This window comes from Nannobrachium achirus, assembly GCF_963921795.1.
Source record: "Nannobrachium achirus genome assembly, chromosome: 13".
In the NCBI taxonomy this organism is placed as follows: Eukaryota; Metazoa; Chordata; class Actinopteri; order Myctophiformes; family Myctophidae; genus Nannobrachium; species Nannobrachium achirus.
The window spans coordinates 25,677,247-25,698,427 of NC_137833.1; the positions used below are offsets into that span (position 1 = coordinate 25,677,247).

General features: G+C 44.0%; 1 protein-coding gene across 5 annotated transcripts in view; it reads left to right on the plus strand.

Annotated features, from left to right (window-relative positions):
• The window catches only part of ehbp1 (EH domain binding protein 1), a 226,204-nt gene that overhangs the window by 10,991 nt on the left and 194,032 nt on the right, over positions 1–21,181 (plus strand). For all 5 annotated transcript variants that reach the window (XM_080740474.1, XM_080740475.1, XM_080740472.1 and 2 more), the window contains exons 3-4: positions 16,265–16,322; positions 16,447–16,542. In XM_080740474.1, coding sequence (XP_080596600.1) covers positions 16,265–16,322; positions 16,447–16,542 — 154 coding nt within the window. The remainder of the gene's footprint in view (positions 1–16,264; positions 16,323–16,446; positions 16,543–21,181) is intronic.

Genomic DNA, 21,181 nt, shown 5'->3' on the forward strand with positions numbered 1-21,181 from the left:
TTTCTCTACCCCTCTCTCTTCTCTCTCTCTCACACGTTTACCACCTCTTATTGTGGTAGCCGCTTTGTACATCTTTCCAAGTGAGCCGTGAGAAGTTGAATCAGGGGAAAAAGAAATCATCCACAGGAAACTTTGAAAGGCTAGGGTTGAAGGGTAAGCGGTAAGCACAGGGCACAGTAAAAAATATTGTATTCATGAATGTGGGTCTTGACCCGTTGGTGAACCTGGTTGTCAAAAACACAACAAAGGGTTGATACAGTTTATTTATCTACAGTAAAAGTGGAAATGGCATTTCACTCCCCTGTTATATTTGTATTTATTTATTGAGACCGAATTCTGACTGGGAGATTGTATAGGAAAGGCACAGGACAGAAGGCTCTGGTACCCCACTACACCAGCCCTTGTCATGGGGGATCATATTGCTTGTTTGTTCATTCCCTTTAACTCTTGGTTATCACAGCTGAAGGCAAAGCTGTCGTGTTTCCTACAGCTTAAGAACTAATAAAACCTGTTTTATTGTCTCCACCAGGCAGGATGGGTCAAGGCCAGACGGCCGTAGACTAGGGCTGCACGATACTTCATTTTATTGTATCACGATGTGTGCAACTGTGCATGCACGATAATCGCATTGCAAGACGTGGTATTTTTGTCTCTGCCAGGGCCGGCCGGCCAAAGCCGATGACTATGTTTTCTCTCTTGTCCGTCTGTCAGTCCGTCTGTGTGTCTGTGAGCAGCTAATCTCCGGCTCTCATATACTGTATGCCCTGATGAAGACCTTGTGGTTGAAACATGTTGGCTTTTAACTCTTTCGCAATGCAATAAAGTAGCTTGTTTTTACACCCGTCCTTTTAACTTTTTTGAGTGCTCAGATCTCTCCTATCTAAATCTCTGGCACCGTTGAACCGATCGGCATGACCTTTTTCAAACTGGCTTCACAGAGGGTCTTATGTGTTTTTCCTAAAAAGAAAATGTTTTGCTACTACAGATTTTGTCCAAACCTTACGAAAACCTTACGAGACGTTTTGGGGCGGCGAGGCGAGCGGGCACGGTCCCGTGAAATCCCCCGCGAGCGTGCTCGTTGGTACATGCGTACGTGGGTGGTGAGAGATGGATTGTGTTCATTTTTGTGAAATACCGCACAGCGTTTACTCACTGAGCGAGTGTGTTTGTGTCTCACCGCGGTGCGGCCACTGCTGATCCTAGCGGCAGCCCTAGACGGCAACCGCGTACCGTGTGGAACCCCCTTTAGGCCACAACTTCCTAGCGTGCGTCCGAGGAAAAGACGCACCCTGCCCAGTAACCTAGTCAGTGGCTATCAGCGTTGGTCCTGCAGTTCTTCCTTAACGTTGTGAGTTGGATGTTTGGTGAGTGGATATGCCTCCTACTTCATTTTCACTGGTTTCAAGCTTTTGTCTGTCGGAGCCTCCGAGCACAGTCCAGAGTCACATTGGCGCTGATCATTTTCATAACATGGCAGGTGATATAGAAACTCCTGCTGGTTTGGGTGGCTTTGTAAGCGGTTGTGCTTTACCCACTTTCTCACTTGTGTGGGTGTGTAGTAGCTACTTTTAGATGGATGTTACTGTACTACCATAGCAAGATCCATCCATCGTTCCGCAGCCCGTATGTTTTGAGAACGGGTCCTCCGGTTGTCATAATTATGAACGTTTCTTAAAACTTAACGTTCAAGTCAAGTTTCTTTGGGGAAAAAAGGCGGCGTCTTGCCTGTTGTGCTGAACGTGCTGTGTCAGTCTCAGCGTGACCAGACACACAGGCTTGTGGCTGAGAATGCACAACACAGACGTATTGGGTGGCGGTGCAGTGACGATGTTCATATTAACTCATACAGTGCCCGGGCCAAAAGAGGGCGCTAGAGTGCCAGACATTTCTGTATAGGCCTTCGCTCTAGCTTCCGTAGAAGAAGCCAGTAGTGCCTTGTGATTTCACCGCAGCCACTGTTATGTATGACGAGAGGAGGAAGTTAGCTAACAGTTAGCTATTAGCTTCTTTATTTAGAAGATCTAAAGCTATTTCAGTTGCAAAAAAACTTTGTCTTTGGTCTGGGAACACAATTCAGAGAAAAAGGTCTCTAAAGATGTGAGTTTGTATTGGAGTGGGCGGCGCGATGCGGCGGCGTTGCCCGATTACGGGCCGATGTAAACAGAGTCTCGGCCCCGGCCATGGATGGGAAATTAGACCGGGGCTTCGTTGAGGCCTCCGATTAATTAATTCATTTTATTAAATATCCCGGACTAGTACGGGATAGGCACCCCGGAATACGTTGCGCCTCCGACAGTACAGTATAGATTGAGTTTTTTTGGGGGGGCTCTAAACTTTATTTTAAACCATTTTCAATGGAATAAATCGTCGGACCATCTAGCATCACTCGTTGGAAAGCGTAGGACGACCCAGGACCACCCACATCTCTACAAGCAGCTCAGGGTATGTAAAATAGCAAAAAAAAACATTGTATTAGATTGAAATAAAGCCGAACTTGTCCGGGATAGGCACAAAAAGGGTTAACTTTCTGTGTGTTTATTGTTGCTCATGCGTTACGTGATGAAAACATTTTTTTTTTCTCACATCGGTAGTTCAGGAGAATTGTCCTCATTAGCCAATCAGGATGGAATAAGAAAAGTCGGACAGATCCGTCTTGATCACATGACTATAGAGATAACGTGTTGTGTACCTATTTGAATCATGTTTGGACAAAATCTGTTGGAGTAATATAATTTTCTTTTTGTGCAAAATCTGAAAGATTGTGATTGTGGGCTCTGTTTCACGTGGATTGGGCCTAAGGTGCCGGAGATTAGCCGTGTACACACACACAAACACGCTCGCTTGCGTGCACAGACACAGACACACACACACACACAAACACACGTACACGTGTCAAGGGTATGGGCACAACAAACTGGAAGTAGCACAGAGGCACCATTGAGTACAGTGGTAACCCTAGCTGGTGAGACAGAGCCATAGCTAATCCAGGCTGTTATGTACGCCGCTCACTGCCACACGACAAGACTGGAGATGTTGTGGAGTTGTGAGGAAGAACGACGGTCTGGGCAACAACCCTAGGCGTTCAGTGTCAGTCACTTGACAGAGAGGAGCACTAGAGTAGATGCTGCATTTCTCTGCCTCTCTCTATCGTACTCTCTCTCTCTTGCTCTCTTTTCACTGTTACTCATGTGTGCACCAACTCTCTTGAGTACTCGTGCATACTGCAGCCTCTTAACTCATGAACACATTCACTTAGTACATACACACACACACACACACACACACAAGCGCTGTGAGTGAGCTATGCTCATTGCACTCCTCTTTGCCTCTCTTTCTCTTGCACGCCCGCACACATGCATGCATGCCGCGCATACACAGCCTCGGTCACAGCTTGACATCTGTTATGATTTCCTCATTATGTTGCGATTGTTTCACATTTAAATAAAATATTTTAAAAGTACAAACTTGCCGTATTATATTGCAGGATTCGAGGAAGGACCTTTATTGTTATTGACTCAGTAAATGGCATCAGCAAAATACTCCACATACATCATGGGTGCTGTTTAATGTTTGCTGCCTGTATTAAGGGAATTTTTATTTCATTTCTTATTTTCATTTCCAGCTTTTGTGAACAATGGGGCAACCAACTAAAGAGAAAAACAAACTTTTTGAACAAAATGCCTCAAATCATTCATGCAGTGTCACATTGCTGTTAAAGGCCAAAGAAGGCACCCTTTTCACATTTAGCACCACCAGGACCTACCTGACCTGGTGGAGACCTGTGCTCGGAAGAGCACTGCTTCTAGTTTATTTCTGTTCCTTAACTAATCCCTGGTGTATTGCCTTGATAAGCTCCCCTCTGATTTATCAGCACACACTGCGTTCATCCCCTTTTCTCTACTCATCCATTATTGTTGTTGTTCACACTGTCATACTCCATCTTCTTTAACCTGGCCTATCATATATCATTAATTCTCTCCAGTGTCCTTTAAATCTTTAGTTTTATTTTGTTCTTTTTTCATTCTGTCTCGATTTCTCGTCAAGTAAAATTTCATGAGCATCATGATGGCCATATTCTTCACTCCAAAATGGTTTTCATGAGCCAGGCCCACTGCTGTTATCAGGGGATGAATGTACTCACACTATCATTAACCCCCCCCCCCCTTCCGCCCCCATCAATCTCTCTGCCCCCACTGTTTTTGGTGATATGTCTTTAAATACCTTGCAGTAGAAAGCACTCTACTGCAGCTGTTCACCACTGCAATCAGGATGTACAGTGTACACTCGTGCACACAATCCTCTCGCCCGTACGCGCACACACACACACACTCTCTCTATCTCTCTCTCTCTCTAGTCTATTTGTGACAGAATAATGGCAGTGTGTGGATACCGGTACATGCAAATAGAGAGAGGTATAGTGTGCATGTGTCTCACAAGACTTTGCGCGCACACACACACACACACACACACACACACACACACACACACACACACACACACACACACAGATTGACAGGAGCCGCACTGGGGTTGTAAAGCAGTCAATGGGGTGTTAAATGTGATGGGAGCAGTGCTTCAGCGCAGGAGACTGATCCTGGTACAGTGCTGATCCTCTACCTGTCTGCTGCAGGCAGAGGGATTACCAACTGTTTGCCAGTGTAATGCTGGAGCTGTGACGGCTGAGGCTGTTGAGCCTGTTCATATTAGAGAGGTCCTCTATTTGATCTTATCCTTATTTATACTCGTTGCATGTTGAAGTTGCATGTCGTAAAACTCGTAAATAGCAGATATACAAATGCTTTTTTTTAAGAAACTGAATTGAGGGTGAATCAAGTCCTGTGCAAGAGAATAAGAGATTAGTCATTAAATGCACTTTAGTGATGCTACCCTCATGCCTGTGTAATATGAGGCCACAGTCTCACTTAAGACAGAGAAAGCAGATTGATGAGACACTAAAGGCTGTTGCACTTGCATTGTGTGTAATATCCTGCTGCAAAGGGTGCCTCCCCTTGCAGCTTACAGAAAACCACACCCCACTGCCACAATGACCCAAGCAGAGTTTCCGCTAGGATCAATTTGGGAGTATTTCAAAAAGAGTAAAATCTTGGTCATGCATATTCCAAATTAGCATATTACATGGCTTATAATAACATGGCTTTCAATTTGTTTTGTCTGGTTCATCATGGCGGTGAAGCGATCTGCTGCTGACTTGAATTCAAAAGGAAATTTGTATCTGCGACTCAAGTGTAATCGAGTAATCCAGTACTTGTTGGAAATCTGACACATATGCTACTCTGTGTAGATGGCCCTAAGTGAAATATGACTGCCATGTTTGTGGAAAATGTCCATTCTGCTGTATTATCTCAGCTGTTCTGAGACATGTTCCCTCAACTATGAGGGATTTAGATAATCAAGGAGCTGGCGGGCAAAGGTGTGCTGGCTTGGAGGAGAGCAATGATGGTCAAAGATGACAGATGACGTTGTGGAGAGAAAGGAGGTTGAGGGAGCTGAAAGAATCATGTTGTGTCTGTCAAGTGGTGACGGATTGAGGTTAGACTTTAGTTTAGGTGGGGGAGTAGAGAGAGATGGGGAAGGTTCCAAATTGGTGGTCAGACACAGGGGAGAACAACACATTACCGGCTCTACGAGTTGGAGGTGAAAGAGATAGGAGAGGTTGAATGAAGACGGAAGAGAGATGTAACATGAACATACTTGTCTGCGCTGAGTTTGAAGTCATCCAGTAGAATGAGAGGGGTGCCATCTTCCGGGAAAGGGCTGATAAGAGTGTCCAATCTGGACCTGGGGGACGATTGAGCACAATGATGGAAAGAGGGATGGCCTCTGCCATCCCACCTCTGCCTGAAAGCCTGGGAGAGTGGCTGAAGGTGTGTGTGTGTGTGTGTGTGTGTGTGTGTGTGTGTGTGTGTGTGTGTGTGTGTGTGTGTGTGTGTGTGTGTGTGTGTGTGTGTGTGTGTGTGTGTGTGTGTGTGTGTGTGTGTGTGTGTGTGCGCGTTTTAGAGAGTGAGTCTGTGTGGGCCAGGCTAATCTGGGCTGGGGAGGTGCAGGTGAAATGCCCTTCTGCTATGCCCTATAGAGTTCTGAGAGCCCAACACAAAACGAGACACAACAAGGCCTATGGAGTATGGACCATCCATCCTGCATCAATGGAGGTCAACCAATCAGTGCTAGAAGTGGCATTGTCAATGCTCATGGATGTATTGACAAATGGCTCACACTGCCTCGCAAAAAACAGAGAAGATTCAACATGTGCCTAGAAAACAATACAAAAATAATACTGCTGGCTGTTGTAACACCCTTGCTACCTCAACCACTGTTTTGGAGCGAAGAGCAATTTGTGAGTTAATCAGGTGTTGCTGGATTAAAAAAGAGCATTAAACTCTTTCTGGTTTTAAATTGATTCAACTGATTTGGCTTTAAGCCAGGTCACTGACTGATTCTGGTGAAGTTAAACCCAGTGGTCCAGTCAGTGCTACATGTGGGAGAGGCTTTGCTTTGAGCTCGTCTCCAGAGCTGTAGAGTTCACATCATAAATTGAAATGACAGCCTCGTCCTCCCACACACACAACGTCCAAATGATAAAGGAGGAATGTAAGAGATGTACTGAAAACCCAGACCCCGGGTAATGAAATATGCATACCATTCTGTGTGTTCGCGTGTGTGTGTATGTGAGCTGCTCTGGGTTTAAGGCAACTTCATCTTGGATGCAGAAAGTATAAGTAGGGCTGTCACGATTATGACATTTTACAAGACGATTAATTGTCACTCAAATAATTGCGATTAAAATCTAATTGTGTTTTTGTCGTTGACAATTACATTTCTGTTTGGCTTTTAAGCTTTGAAGTTGCTCATGGCAATTACGACACATAACCTAAATATACCGTACAAAGAAATTACTGACATATTTGACAACTTGTAGATGGGCTATTTCCTTTTTTTTTTAAATATAAACATTTTTCAACATGGAAACGATTATGACAATTATGAAAAATAATCTCGATTATGTCAGATAATTGCGATTAGACGATTATGTAATAATTGTGAGAGGCCTATGTATAAGGCCTCTGTGTCATTGACCCACTTGATTCTTCAAGTTCATAGTTTTATGGATCATCACATCACACATACAGTTCAAGTACAAGTTGCAGACAGTGTATGCCAATGAATGACTGAATAGAATCACATCCGGATGTGTATGTCAGCCTTGTCTATGCAATATGCATGTCATTTCTGTGTGTATCCATTTGTGTGTAAGTTATCTATGTGTGTAAAGTTGAAAGGTCAGTGTCAGTCACTGATTATTTACTGTTACATGTCTCTGATAGCAGCAGAACATCAGCAGACTCAGTCACGTCCTCTCTCCTCTCGCCTCGCCTCCCCTCGCCTCCCTACCCTCTACTGTCTTTCCTCTGGGTAACACCAGGGTTTGACCGGGATGCTGCCATATCCGTTTTCAGATCCCTGTCCTCCACACACGCACGCACGGAAGCACACACACTCTTTCTTCCTCTTGCCTTCCTGATCCTCCCATTATTTGTGCACGTTTACATTAGTTGACATTTTTCTTCCATTTTTTATGTAATGTCTCACTCCTCTCACGTTATTTACAGTATATGTGTTCCCCCTTTGCTCTTTCTATTCCTATTTCCAATAAATTTGTATTATTGTTCTAAATCACAACAAGCTGTTTCAAGACAATTTACATAGAGAGCAGTGACCCAACCTTTCCATCCCTGAGTAAGCATTTGGCGACGGTGGCAAGGAAAAAAGAAGTGTTACAGGAAAATAACTCTTTACCTCCCCCCTACTGCTGTATGACTGACACTCAACTCTCTCTGTCGCGTGCATTTTGCACGCACGCACGCACGCACGCACGCACGCACACACACACACACACACACACACACACACACACACACACACACACACACACACACACACACACAGAGTCCATCAACATCAGTTCAGTCACCAGCAGAAAGTGAGACATTGTAGCACTCATTCTGAAGGTTAGTTGGTGTGGACCCATGTCTGGAATGGAGTCTGGAGCCCTGCTGTCTATGCTGAGGCTCTGTATTAATACAGACATATATATCTACATCTATAGATATAATCATATCTATATCGCCTTTGGCTTTCAAGGACTCAAGTACTCTATCTGCTCAGTGGGATGGGGCGGGGGGGTTATATGTCTGTCTGGTTCCCTGTGTGTGTGTGTGTGTGTGTGTGTGTGTGTGTGTGTGTGTGTGTGTGTGTGTGTGTGTGTGTGTGTGTGTGTGTGTGTGTGTGTGTGTGTGTGTGTGTGTGTGTGTGTGTGTGTGTGTGTGTGTGTGTGTGTGTGTGTGTGTGTGTGTGTGTGTGTGCGTGCGCGTGTGCGTGCGCATGTTGCATGAGCTTGGTCTCAATATCAGATCTCTATAGTGTTTCCTTCCTGCTGCCCACAGGAAACATCTAAAACCACAATGTCCTGACACACCCTCGTCTCCTAGACAGACACGTGCACGCATGCACACGTGCACGCACACTCGCGCACGCAAGCTCGCGCACGCACAGTCTCAAGTACAAATATTCAGCCTCACACAGGCGACCCCCGTTATTTATTAGTGTAACTCTGACAGGACAGAGGGAACTGACCTCACGGTTGTGTTTGATATGCACACTGTTAGTGTTTTTGTGTGAATGTGTGTATATCGGGGTGTTATATGTATACCGTATATAATACAGTACATATGTTTTGTGTGTATATGTAAGCTGAAAATGCTACACTTGCCTTGGGATTTCTTTTCAGCTTGCTCTGCGTTGCCGGTATTACTGGGTGGGTGAAATAGATTCTGTCTCTTTCCTCTCCTTCTCTCCCTCTCTCTCTCTCCATCTCTCTGCTAGCACTGTCTGAGCCAGCTCTACCTCCCTCCCTCCCTCCTCCTCCTCCGCCCTCTCTCTCGCTATGTCCATAGTTGGTCATAATCAATTTGAGCTGATGTCGGGATGTTCAGTATCTTATATGGGTGTGGTTGTGTTCACCCCTACAGCTTCATCATGCATTCAGCCTCCAAGGAGCTCCTTTATCTAATGTTATAATGAATGTCAATACCGGTACAATCGGGCTGAAACCATGCCCAAATATAGAATCATACATCATAGAATGGTCACATGAAACCATGCTTTTAGACCCAAAGGCCCTAGACCCTTCACCAAGGAACATAAAGGCTGGTATTCCAAAGCGGCATGTTAAAGTTGTGTAACCCACAAAAAGATCATTGTAAAGTTACAAAACTCGAAATGTCACTCTCTCCATTTCTCACATTCGCTCCCTCTGTTTTTCTCCCTTTCTCACAGCTGAGCTGTCGGTACACTTTGATAGCCTAACATTTACAATGATAGCCCTCGAGATTATCACACGAAATACAGTCTCAGTTATTCATTAAGCGTTGGCTAATTGATTTATTCTGTTGTTGACACTTGACATCTTGCCTTTACAAAATAAAAGCTTCATATTTTTCTGTTAAATACTTTGTCATCACACTGTTGAACCTGACATTTTTTGGCTCTGTGATTACCTTCGCTGCCAGCTCAAAGGCAGCACAGCAATTCCCTTCATCTCGTGTCTGCCTTTTATATTCAACAGTGAGGAGCAGGGGCGTCACAAGGGGGGGAAAAGTGGGACTGAGTTACTAGGGCCCAAGGTGGAGGGGCCTGGAATTATTTAATACTTAAGCTATTGAAAAATGGCAGATATACAAGCTCACAGCGCGGCACAGTGCCACCCTCCAAGCTTATAGATCTGCTATTTTTGAAAAGTCTTGAAAATGTGTGCAAATCTTTGAATGTATATATATGTATATATATTTCTTTTTTTAAACAAACATTTGTTAACTACATATCATGTTGGGGGTCCTTCACATGAAAAAGGTTTGAGAACCACTGACATAGAAACATAGGTTTTCCAAAAAAACCTAGAAGGTATTCAAAGACTTGCACACATTTTCACGATTTTTCAAAAATGGATCTACAAGCTTGCAGCGCTGCACTCGGTGCCGTGCTGTGAGCTTGTATATCTGCTATTTTTCAATAGTTAAAGTACCCAGGGCCCAGAATTTGGAACGACACCCCTGGTGAGGCGGAATATTTAAGGTGCAACATTTCTGCCTTGAACAACCGGTGTAAAGCCAGATCACATTGGGATCTTTTTCCCGACCCACATCCTCTCCTCTGTGGAAGTAGACTTTTCTTTCATCCTTCCTGTGTCTCTTTTTTCTTTCATTCTTCCTGTGTGTCAGACTGTCTCTCCCTCCACCAATCATTGACACTGTGTGTGTGTGTGTGTGTGTGTGTGTGTGTGTGTGTGTGTGTGTGTGTGTGTGTGTGTGTGTGTGTGTGTGTGTGTGTGTGTGTGTGTGTGTGTGTGTGTGTGTGTGTGTGTGTGTGTGTGTGTGTGTGTGCGCCTCTTATGGAATTGAGAGCTTTAAAAATGTCGTCTTCTGGAGGATTTTGTCTTTACTTGGAGAGATATATACTTTATCTTTGTATGATTGTTTATATGTATGGTATAATGTCTTTGTACAGTATGTAAATGGTTGTGTGGTTGTATGTACTGTACTATAAATCTATGCTGCATGCTGTATGTGTGGTTCCATGTGTATCTGTCTGTCTGGTTGTGGTAATGTGTTATGTATAGTGTCTGTGTGCAGTCAATGCATTAGAATCTTGAGTGCGGAAACTTTTCAACAATTCGTAATGTTTAACCTCCCATTTTATAATTGCGTTATGCGTAGTTGCTTAATCATTAAAAAGGAAGTTGGCTCCGCTATAGGGAGTAAAAAAAAAGAGGCTACACAATTTATTTCAGGCCATTACTGCCTTAGTGTGTTATAAAATGCACTGCCTTTGATTAGATGACATCGACCAAAATGACTAATTAGGTTATTGTTGTTGCGTGTGTTTTGAACCTGCACTAACTGTAATTGATCCAGCCAGGCCATCAGTCTGGCATCTGCTGATATGGCATGTTTAAGTCAGTCTGTCCCATGTGCGTACCCTCCCTCCCCTCGATGACCATACATGAAAGCTAGTTAGCATGTTTTACTGATTAGGTGAGTGGTCTGGTCTACCTACGTTATTGTTTTCTAGATTGATATTCCTGTGCATTTGTTGTTGATGTATTGACGTATTATCTTGCTTATTATCTTGCTTATTGTAAGTCGCTCTGGAGCAAGAGCGTCTGCTAAGTACCTAAATTGTATGTGAGTGTATCAAAGTTAAGGGTGCGCTTGTTTTCAGTGGAGATGATGGGGGTGTGCCGTGTCAGGCGACCTTGAGCCACGTGGGACACTTCCAAGTGAGCAAGTCGCTGTGTCGAGCGTTGCAAAGGTTGCATGTGCCAACTCGGTAGTAAACCAGGGGGCCAGAATAGTAAATCTTCGTCCCCTCGACTTTCGGCACCTCCGCGTGGTCCAAGTGAACACAACGGAGCGCTCCCTACCTCAAGTTCAGACAATCATAAGCTTCCACGGGCGGGTCTTAACTGAAGTTAGACGGTGTATTGATTAGGCCTGGGGCGGTATCGACATTTTGTTACCGCGATTACCGTCTTCCCATTTACCGCCGGTACTGCGGTAATTACCGCACCCCCGTATCTATTAATTAAGGTTCGGCGATAAGCCAAAATATTGCAATCATCTTCCCAAAAGTCACATCTCCACAGCCTGACTGCCCGAGTTATACTTCTCCGTACAGCACAGCGGGTATGGCTTTGAAAGGAGCAGATCTACAAGCTCACAACACATCGCATCTGCGACGCGTTCTGAGCTTTTAGATCTGCACTGTCGGGTTACCATAGTAACGTAGGCTAGCTACTTAGCTTTTCAGACACAAACAGCTGTGTGAACAAAACAGAAGAGGACGGGTAGTCAGATCGTGTACAGTGATTCTGTAAACTCACGTTGTCTCAACTCTCAAATCGCAGTGATTGAGTGCTGCTATATACAGGTTTTAGTTACAAGACTTGACAGAAAAGGTTATAAAATCTCCGACGCGCCGACAGACGGGGCACAACGTGCAACGCGGTTACGACGCGGTGGAAAAAGTAAAATAGTTTCATTTTCGGTTTTAGTCCACGCGGCCCGCGCTCCGCCAGTAATCCGTATGAATAAAAAAAGATATGCCACAACACAATGTATGTATTCACATCCTTGTGTCGTGTGGATTACAGAGAAAGTTTACGCTGCTTTGTACTCCTCTATGCAGGCTGCCCTGTGTAGGTCTGACTGTCTGTGTCTCTGAGAGTGAGAGTGACGTATGTGGCTTCCAAACTGTGGTACACGGCCCAGAGCAGAGCGGCATGGAGCGCATGCGGTCCTCGCTTCTCCCCCGTTTTAAAACTCGCTGGTTTTCCAATAAAAAATAGACTTTTTTTGTCTTTTTTTACCGCGGTAAGCACACTGACACCGCGGTAGACCTCGGTTTACCGCGGTACGGCGGTACGGCGGTTACCGTGTCCAACCCTAGTATTGATACACATGAACTTGAGCCACGTGAGACACGCCAAGCTAGCTAAAGCGAGCGAGTCGCCATGTCGAGCGTTGCGAAGTCCACTTGAGCCGACTCGGCGCCATTAGAGGTTGTAAACCAGGGGGCCAGAATAGTAAATCTTCTGCCCCCCACCTGACTTTTGGCACCTCTGCGTGGTCCAGGTGAACACAGCGGAGCGCTCCCTACCTCCGGTTCAGCCAATCACAAGCTTCCGCAGGCAGGTATTAACTTAACCAAGCCGGTGTTTTGATACACGTGTCCCATGTCACTCTTGTACAGAGACTGCACAGGTTCAAAGCATGCCGTTAATTTGTTAAAGCCGACACCTTCCACAACTCAGTTTCACAGATTAACGACACAGTCCTGTTAATTCTTGTCTCGTCACTCTTACAACTGACTTTAGAAGACCTCAGGTTGTTGTTGAGAGCTTGCAGTGCTACAGCAGCAGCTGATGAAGCTGTACAAGGTCAAACCGTTAACTTTGACACGTTGCATTTCATGCTGTTCTCCTGTATTTTAGCTTCGCCCCTAGCGGCCTAGCCTAATGTCTGGTAACTGGTGTAATCAAATTAAATTGAATTAAATGATTTAGATGTAGGTTAATTGTAAAAGGGGTTGGTTATCAGTTATTGGTTGGTAAAACCAATAACACCCCGAGCATACCGACTTTTGTATGTATAATTTTGTAGTTATGGATGTTTGTGTGGATCTGGATGTTTGTATGGATCTGCGTGTGTTTGTCTGTGTGTGTGTGTGTGTGTGTGTGTTTGTGTGTGAGTGAGAAGGAGGTGAATTTAATAAAAGTCATACTGTAGAGACTAGGGAGATGGTTTGAGTTTTATTCATAGCACAGTGAGTACTGTACAGACCCTGTGGGGTGAGCCGTGTGTATGTGCGTGTGCTCAGTGTAATATGACATGCGCTCTGTTATGGTACAATGGTGTCTCTGTGTGGGGTGTTCTGCTCCAGGATGACAATGTAGGTCTCTCTGTCTGTCTGTCTCTGTATATTTCTCTCTCTGTCTCTGTTAATCTGTCACTCTCTGTTCCTCTCAAACTCTGTCTCAATCTTAACTCACATTTTACTTACTCTGTCTCACAGTCTCTCCCTCCCTTCTTATCTCTCTGTTTCCTCTCCCATTCTCTCCGTTGGTCAGACAGTCACTCGCACTGTCCCTTCCTCTGTCTCTCCCTCCTCTCCTCTCTCTCTCCCTCTCCCCTCTCTCTTAGAAAGGCTACTTCACTGTAGTTCTTCCAGAGTCTTTGACATAAGGGCCCTCGAGCCAACACACACACACACACACACACACACACACACACACACACACACACACACACACACACACACACACACACACACACACACACACACAATTCAGTGTGCAGTGCAGTCATGCATACATGTGACAGATTGTCTCAGCTCTCCTACTGTGTGGTGGTGATGGAGCCTTCCTACCTGAGCTGCTACACACACACACACACACACACACACACACACACACACACACACACACACACACACACACACACACACACACACACACACACACACACCGTCGCAATAAAATGTCATAAGGAAGAATTTGTGGTGATATGATTTTGGTGTGATGTGTGAATCTGCAGGAGTTGTTTTTGATACAGACATGGTTCCATAAGGTTAGAATGATAATACCTAAACATCATAATTCTACAGTACACATTACAGCGCTAGTGTGGAGGGCTGTTTCACAAATCACACATTGGTAGGGCTGTCACAATTATTACATAATCGTCTAATCGCAATCATTTGACACGATCGCGATTATTTTTCATAATCGCCATTCGTCATAACAGTTTCCATATTGAAAAAGTTTCATATATATTTTTTAAGTCAAACATTTGGAAATAGCAGATCTACAAGCTCACAACGCGTCGCATCACGACGCGTTGTGAGCTTGTAGATCGGCTATTTCCACTATCAATGTTCTTTTTTAAGTATAACGTTGTCAATATATATTTCTTTATATATAGGTTATGTGTCATATCTACCATGTGCAACTTCAAAGCCTAAAAGCTAAACAGAAATGTAATTGTCAACGACAAAAACACAATTAAATCGTTAATCGCAATTATTTGAGTGACAATTAATCGTCATGTAAAATTTCATAATCGTGACAGTCCTACACATTGGGGCTTGGCCTAAAGAATACCTTTTTCAATGTGTTTGTGATGGTGTGTGATTGGTTATATGTTTGTGTGGATTGTGGTATTGGTTATGTGTGTGTGTGTGTGTGTGTGTGTGTGTGTGTGTGTGTGTGTGTGTGTGTGTGTGTGTGTGTGTGTGTGTGTGTGTGTGTGTGTGTGTGTGTGTGTGTGTGTGTGTGTGTGTGTGTGTGTGTGTGTGTGTGTGTGTGTGTGTGTGTCATTAAATGTGTGCGCGCGTGTGTGATTGTCAAGATATACTGTGTGTATGCTGTGTGGGTTTTAGTAATCGCGTTGTGTCTTGGTGTGAGATTGAGTTCTCATATTGTTGTGTGTGAATTAATTCATCATCGTGTGTGATGGCTTGTTTGTATGTCTGGCAATTTGCATCCTTTGTTCACCATCAGTACCTGTGTGTGTGTGACACGTACTGCTTTGTGTGGTTCCCCCTCTGTGTGTTTGTTTGTGATGTGTGGTTCCCCCTCTGTGTGTTTGTTTGTGATATTATGATTGTTTGTGTGTCTGGCTGCAATTGTGTGTTTGTCTGTCACACTGTATAATGGATTTGTGTGTTTCTTAAACATTTTGCGTTGGCTTATTCATAGCTTTTACTGTCATAAACTACTCTTCCTGGGCAAAAACACAATGCAAGCACAGTACAAAGTTAGTCAGGTGTACTGTATGTGTGTTGTTGTGTATGCATCGGTACTCTCTATCTTTCATTATTTATTCATACTGCACGAGTCTGCACCATCACAGGACACTGTGTGTGTGTGTGTGTGTGTGTGTGTGTGTGTGTGTGTGTGTGTGTGTGTGTGTGTGTGTGTGTGTGTGTGTGTGTGTGTGTGTGTGTGTGTGTGTGTGTGTGTGTGTGTGTGTGTGTGTGTGTGTGTGTGTGTGTGTGTGTTTAAATTTCCTACCGGCTCATCAATGATTTTAAAGCAGATTTCTTTTGCATACAGTACTAGCTCTAGTTTGATCATACATCATAGCTAGTAGATACATTGGGCCTGTGCACAATACATTAATAGTATGAACTAAGCTATTCCTGATTATTATACTTATTTATTTTGGTGTGTTCAGCTGAGTGACTTATTTTTTTTTTAAATAAATAAGTAATAGAGCATAGGCATGCGCATGCATAAAGTGAATGACAAATCGAGTGGCAAATTGAGTTTAATGTTGTTTAACATCGTTTAATGCAATCAGGTAGAACCTTTCTGCTTGATGTATGGGCTGTCAAGGCCAGAAAGTAGTTTTTTTTGGCCAGAAAGTAGTTTTTTTTACCACCTAGTAGACGTTCCCGCATAACTTCTGGGTGTGGTTAAGATGTCACACGCATACCCTATATAGGCAAAAAAGGAAAGAAATAATTTTAAAAAGAAAAGATGTATTATCTTTATTTTGGTATTTGGTATTCGGCCATGTGTTTTCTTATTAACATTTGACTCTGTCATGACAGTCATCAACTCAACCAAAAGATCAAGTGCCAGATATTGCATGAGTTAAGTCCTAACTCTTTCTCTCCTCTCTTCCAGGCAACCAGACAAGCTAGTGGTGGTTTGGACTCGCAGGAGTCGGCGGAAATCCTCCAAGGTTTGTGGTTTCACTTACCTTAATGTTACTGTCACTACTACTGCAATCAGCATCACTTCTACTGTTTACTATTCCAACTTCTATTTTCAGTGCCACTGCATGACCATGTTGTTCTGTCCTCCAGGCTCACAGCTGGCAGCCGGGCATTAAGAACCCGTACAGAGGCGTGGTGGTGTGGCCTGTGCCAGAGAACATAGAGATCACCGTTACACTCTTCAAGGTATGTCACCGCACAGAAACTACGCCCTACGTCGCGGGGAGGCCTCGTGTGTTAGTTGCAAAGAGAGTGGGTGTAGCAGTATGCTACGGAGGTCATGGTCTCAAGTCCCGTTTCTGCCCCTGCTGAAACCCAAGCTCCACACGGGTCACTGTTCTATGGCTGACCTTGCTCTCCATCTCCATCCATATGGAAGGTGGAGGGAAATAGGGTAAATGTGTTTTCAAACGAAGGTGCTCACAAATAGATTAAAGGACAACTTTAGTTTTTTTACAACAGGGGTTCATATTTTAGATTGTAATTAGAAAAAAAGAAAAGATGAGTGTTAAAATGTTTTCATCTACTGTTTTCGATTTTAGTGTTTTGATTTCTGTGGGTGGGGCCATGCGTACAAGTGGCTACCCGTAATTGCTGGACTATAAGCCGCACCTGAATATAAGCCGCACCAGCTAAATTTAGAACAAAAAACAAATGGGTTACATATATAAGCCACACCAGACTATAAGCCACAGGTGCCTTCCTGCTTCCCGCTAGAGCTCGCCTGGTGGCCGTTAGCTGTAAAAATCTATATATAAATCCTTGTCAAAGACCATTGTAAAACTAACTGGCCGTTAGCTGTAAAAATCTTTATATCCACGAGTTTCCAACGCCCCATAGTGCATTGCGCAGACATCTGCAACGAGCTTCCGACGCCAATTTACAAGCTCACAACAGGTTGCATCTGCGACGCGACGTGAGCTTGTATGTCTGCTGTTAAACCCGGAAGTTTGGTCCCGATAGTCTCCAGTAAACTCCCGCGGAAACTTGTGGATAAGCCGCACCGTTGTATAAGCCGCAGGGTTCAAAACATGGGAAAAAAGCCGCGGCTTATAGTCCGGCAATTACGGTAAATGTCTTTTTAGACACAATAAGCCGGCAATTTCTTTGTTACTATTTACACCAGCCCCCATAAGTCACATCTGCCCATGAAAGATTGCGGTGCATCTTAGGAATGGGCTTAGTGTATCTAAAAAGACATATTTAACCACTTGCATCAAAATTGTTAAAATCACTAAAACGATAGAAAGAAGTAAATGAAAACATTTTAACACTCATCTTTTCTTTTCTCTAATGACTGTCTAAAATATGAACCCTTGTTGTTGAGTTGTCTTTAAGCTAAATTGGTTGTATACTGTAAATGAGAGAAGTATAATACAGTTACTAGAAGTTCCTCAAGTTCAGTAACACAAATGTGTGCATGAATGAAAGAACGAGGTAAGTAGGTCCTCACAACAAGTTGTAACACAGTTTGTGATCGTCATCAAAAGAGTAAATGTAGTCAATGGAAGGTCCTCACAGGTCACGTTTGCATGCCAGTGAGCTTTTACACATGCAGAGTGTCTGCTGACAGACGGGGCAGGGTGTCCAGTGTCCTGTTACCTGTCTTCACTGTGTCAGACCCAGCCCATGCCTTAAATACACAGCTAGCCTGACATTCATACTTACTGTATGTTGTTGTTGCAGTTTGGTGGTATTCTGCTCTCATCCTGTAACATGCTGGTGTAGGTCAGATTTGTCTTGGGGTTTTCAACCCATAACCATTTATATTGTGCTCATACAGTATATCTGATGCCCTATAATTATGTTGCATGTCATGCTATATCATTATATTGTTAATTATATTAAACTTGACATGCTAATATTTTGTATATATTGTTTACGTCCTTTCATACACTTGGAAACTGCAGTTAGTTTCAGAACAACAAAAAAGGAAAAGAAAAGGGTTACAAATAAAATAAAATAAAGCTACATAAAAACGTCTGTGGTTCAAAGTTGGTGGTTCTGGAAATCAACGTCTTAACCACAACAATAGATGAACAAGCTTACTCTTGTTCATTTCTGAAGATGATATAAATTGGATGTAGCAGGTCAAATTATGTAGTGCAGGGCTTGATGTCGATGACATACCGTACTATATATTGTACTGTATTACAATGGACCTTTGAGAGCATCTGTTAGCCCAGGGCCCTTAGAGTCTAATAAACAATTCCCCCTTGTCCAGAGTCTGTTCACAACAAAGCATGAGAGAGTCTATTTTTATACACGTTACTTTGACTTACATCATACCTGACACTGTCTGTATTGGGCACACACACTCAACCACCCCCAGCCTTTTCGCTGCCCTGTGCAGCCACGAGGCCCATTAAAATTATATACCACTACAGAATTGTTATTTCCATCCGGGCTTAAGATGGGCCCACCAGCCCATGTCTGCCGTTGTGGAAGCAGCTGAGCTCAGCACAGTGGACGATATACAGCACAGGCCTTCACTTTATGGACGCTACTAAAGCACTGAAGACAACAACTCTATGAACTGAGACAGGGTTTCAGGTGATAGCGCTACAATGTTAGGGTCTAGTACAGATTCCTCTAAAAACATTCGAATATTTTCCTCTGTAATATAATTCAACAATTGAAACTTTCATATCGTCACTGTTGGGCAGAAACCTCGTATATCCAAGTTTCAGATTTGTAAATCTTTTCTGAAAAGTAAAGCCCTGCTTCATCATGCAAGGCTGTCGCACAGAAGTAGCGAAAACAGCTGATCTACAAGCACACAACGCCTCGTGGTGCGAGGCATTGTGTGCTTGTAGATCGGCTGTTTTCACTAGTTTAAATGATTTTAAAAGGTACCGTGTACAGTGATGTATATGGGACCAGTTACTCATATATACGTCAAAACATGCCCATATATGGACATTACCAAATATGAGCATTCCCATATATGTCCTTAATATTGATAACACTAGAAGCTGGGCCGCCCTTCGGGCGGCCCTCGCGTCTAGTCGGCGACCTGGCCAACTCGGAACAATGTAAATAGGGAATGAATGCCCCGCCCTTTAATGCAAACCCCATTATACCTGTTTTCATAGGACCCGTTTTGACCATTTGTCTGCCTGTGTCCATTTATGCCCATATATGGAGATATCTGTATCTGTCTGTCTGTCGGTGTCCATTTTATGTCCATATATGGAGATCACTGCAGTTATAGTTCTGGGTCCATTTTATGCCCATATATGCCCATATATGGAGATATCTGTCTATCTGCGTCCATTTTATGCCCATATATGGAGATCTCTGTATCTGTCTGTCTGTGTCCCTTTTATGCCCGTATATGGAGATCTTTGTGATTCTGCATCCATTGTATGCCCATATATGCCATATATGGAGATATCTGTTTATCTGCGTCCATTTTATGCCCATATATGAGATTTCTGTCGCTTTTTCAAACAGATGGTCAAAACGGGTCCTATGACAACAGGTATAATGGGGTTTGCATTAAAGGGGGAACCGGCACTGTGTCTGCAACACAGTCGGAGGCACAGACAGATACAGAGATCTCCATAATGGGAATAAAGGGACACAGACAAACAGATGGAGGAGGAGACAAACTTAATGCAAACCCCATTATACCTGTTGTCATAGGACCCGTTTTGACCATCTGTTTGCCTGTGTCCATTTATGCCCATATATGGAGATATCTGTATCTGTCTGTCTGCGTCCACTTTATGCCCATATATGGAGATCTTTGACCATCTGTTTGCCTGTGTCCATTTATGCCCATATATGGAGATATCTGTATTTGTCTGTCTGCATCCATTTTATGCCCATATATGGAGATCTATGCAGACACAGTGCCAGTTCCGGAAAATCCTGATGTCAGACATCAGAATACGAACCTTTCGTGCTGGTTCCAGAAAATCGTGTATCGGGTCGGGTCGAGGCCGAGCACTGCACTACCTGCTGCGGTGGGGAACGCACGTGCTGAATTTGAAATAGGGAATGAATGCCCCACCCTTTAATGCAAACCCCATGAATGCCCCACCCTTTAATGCAAACCCCAATATACCTGTTGTCATAGGACCCGTTTTGACCATCTGTTTGTCTTTGTCCACTTATGCCCATATATGAAGATCTCTGCACACACAGTACCGGTTGCGGAAAACTCTGATGTCAGACTTTATGCCCATATCTGGAGAACGCGCGTGCCGGTGGGAAGAAGGGTTCTCGAGATACGTGGATTACATACATACATACACATTCACAGAGATTTTGTGTTGACTCATGTGGCGTACGTGATGTCAGAGCCTTTTATGAAGTGATGTCACAATGACTCAGCGCTTGCGCCGATTTCCTCCGGAACAGCCTGATGTCAACAATCAGCTCCACATAAGGAGATTCCGAACGTTTCGCGCCGGTTTCGGAAAACCGCGAGTCGGGTCGGGTCGAGGCCCGGCACTGCACTCCGCGCGGCGGCGGGGAACGCGCGTGCCGAATCTGAAGCCGGTGGGACGAACGGTTCTCGAGATACGCGGATTACAAACAAACAGACAGAGATTTGTCGCATTTATAGATAGATAATATCAAACATATAATTTTCCAAATGTCTGTCTGTCTGTCTGTCTGTCTGTCTGAGTGTCTGTCTGAGTGTCTGTCACAGCGTTTCTCCTCAGTGGCTGGAGCAATTGATCTGAAATCTGTGTGTGTGTGTGTGTGTGTGTGTGTGTGTGTGTGTGTGTGTGTGTGTGTGTGTGTGTGTGTGTGTGTGTGTGTGTGTGTGTGTGTGTGTGTGTGTGTGTGTGTGTGTGTGTGTGTGTGTGTG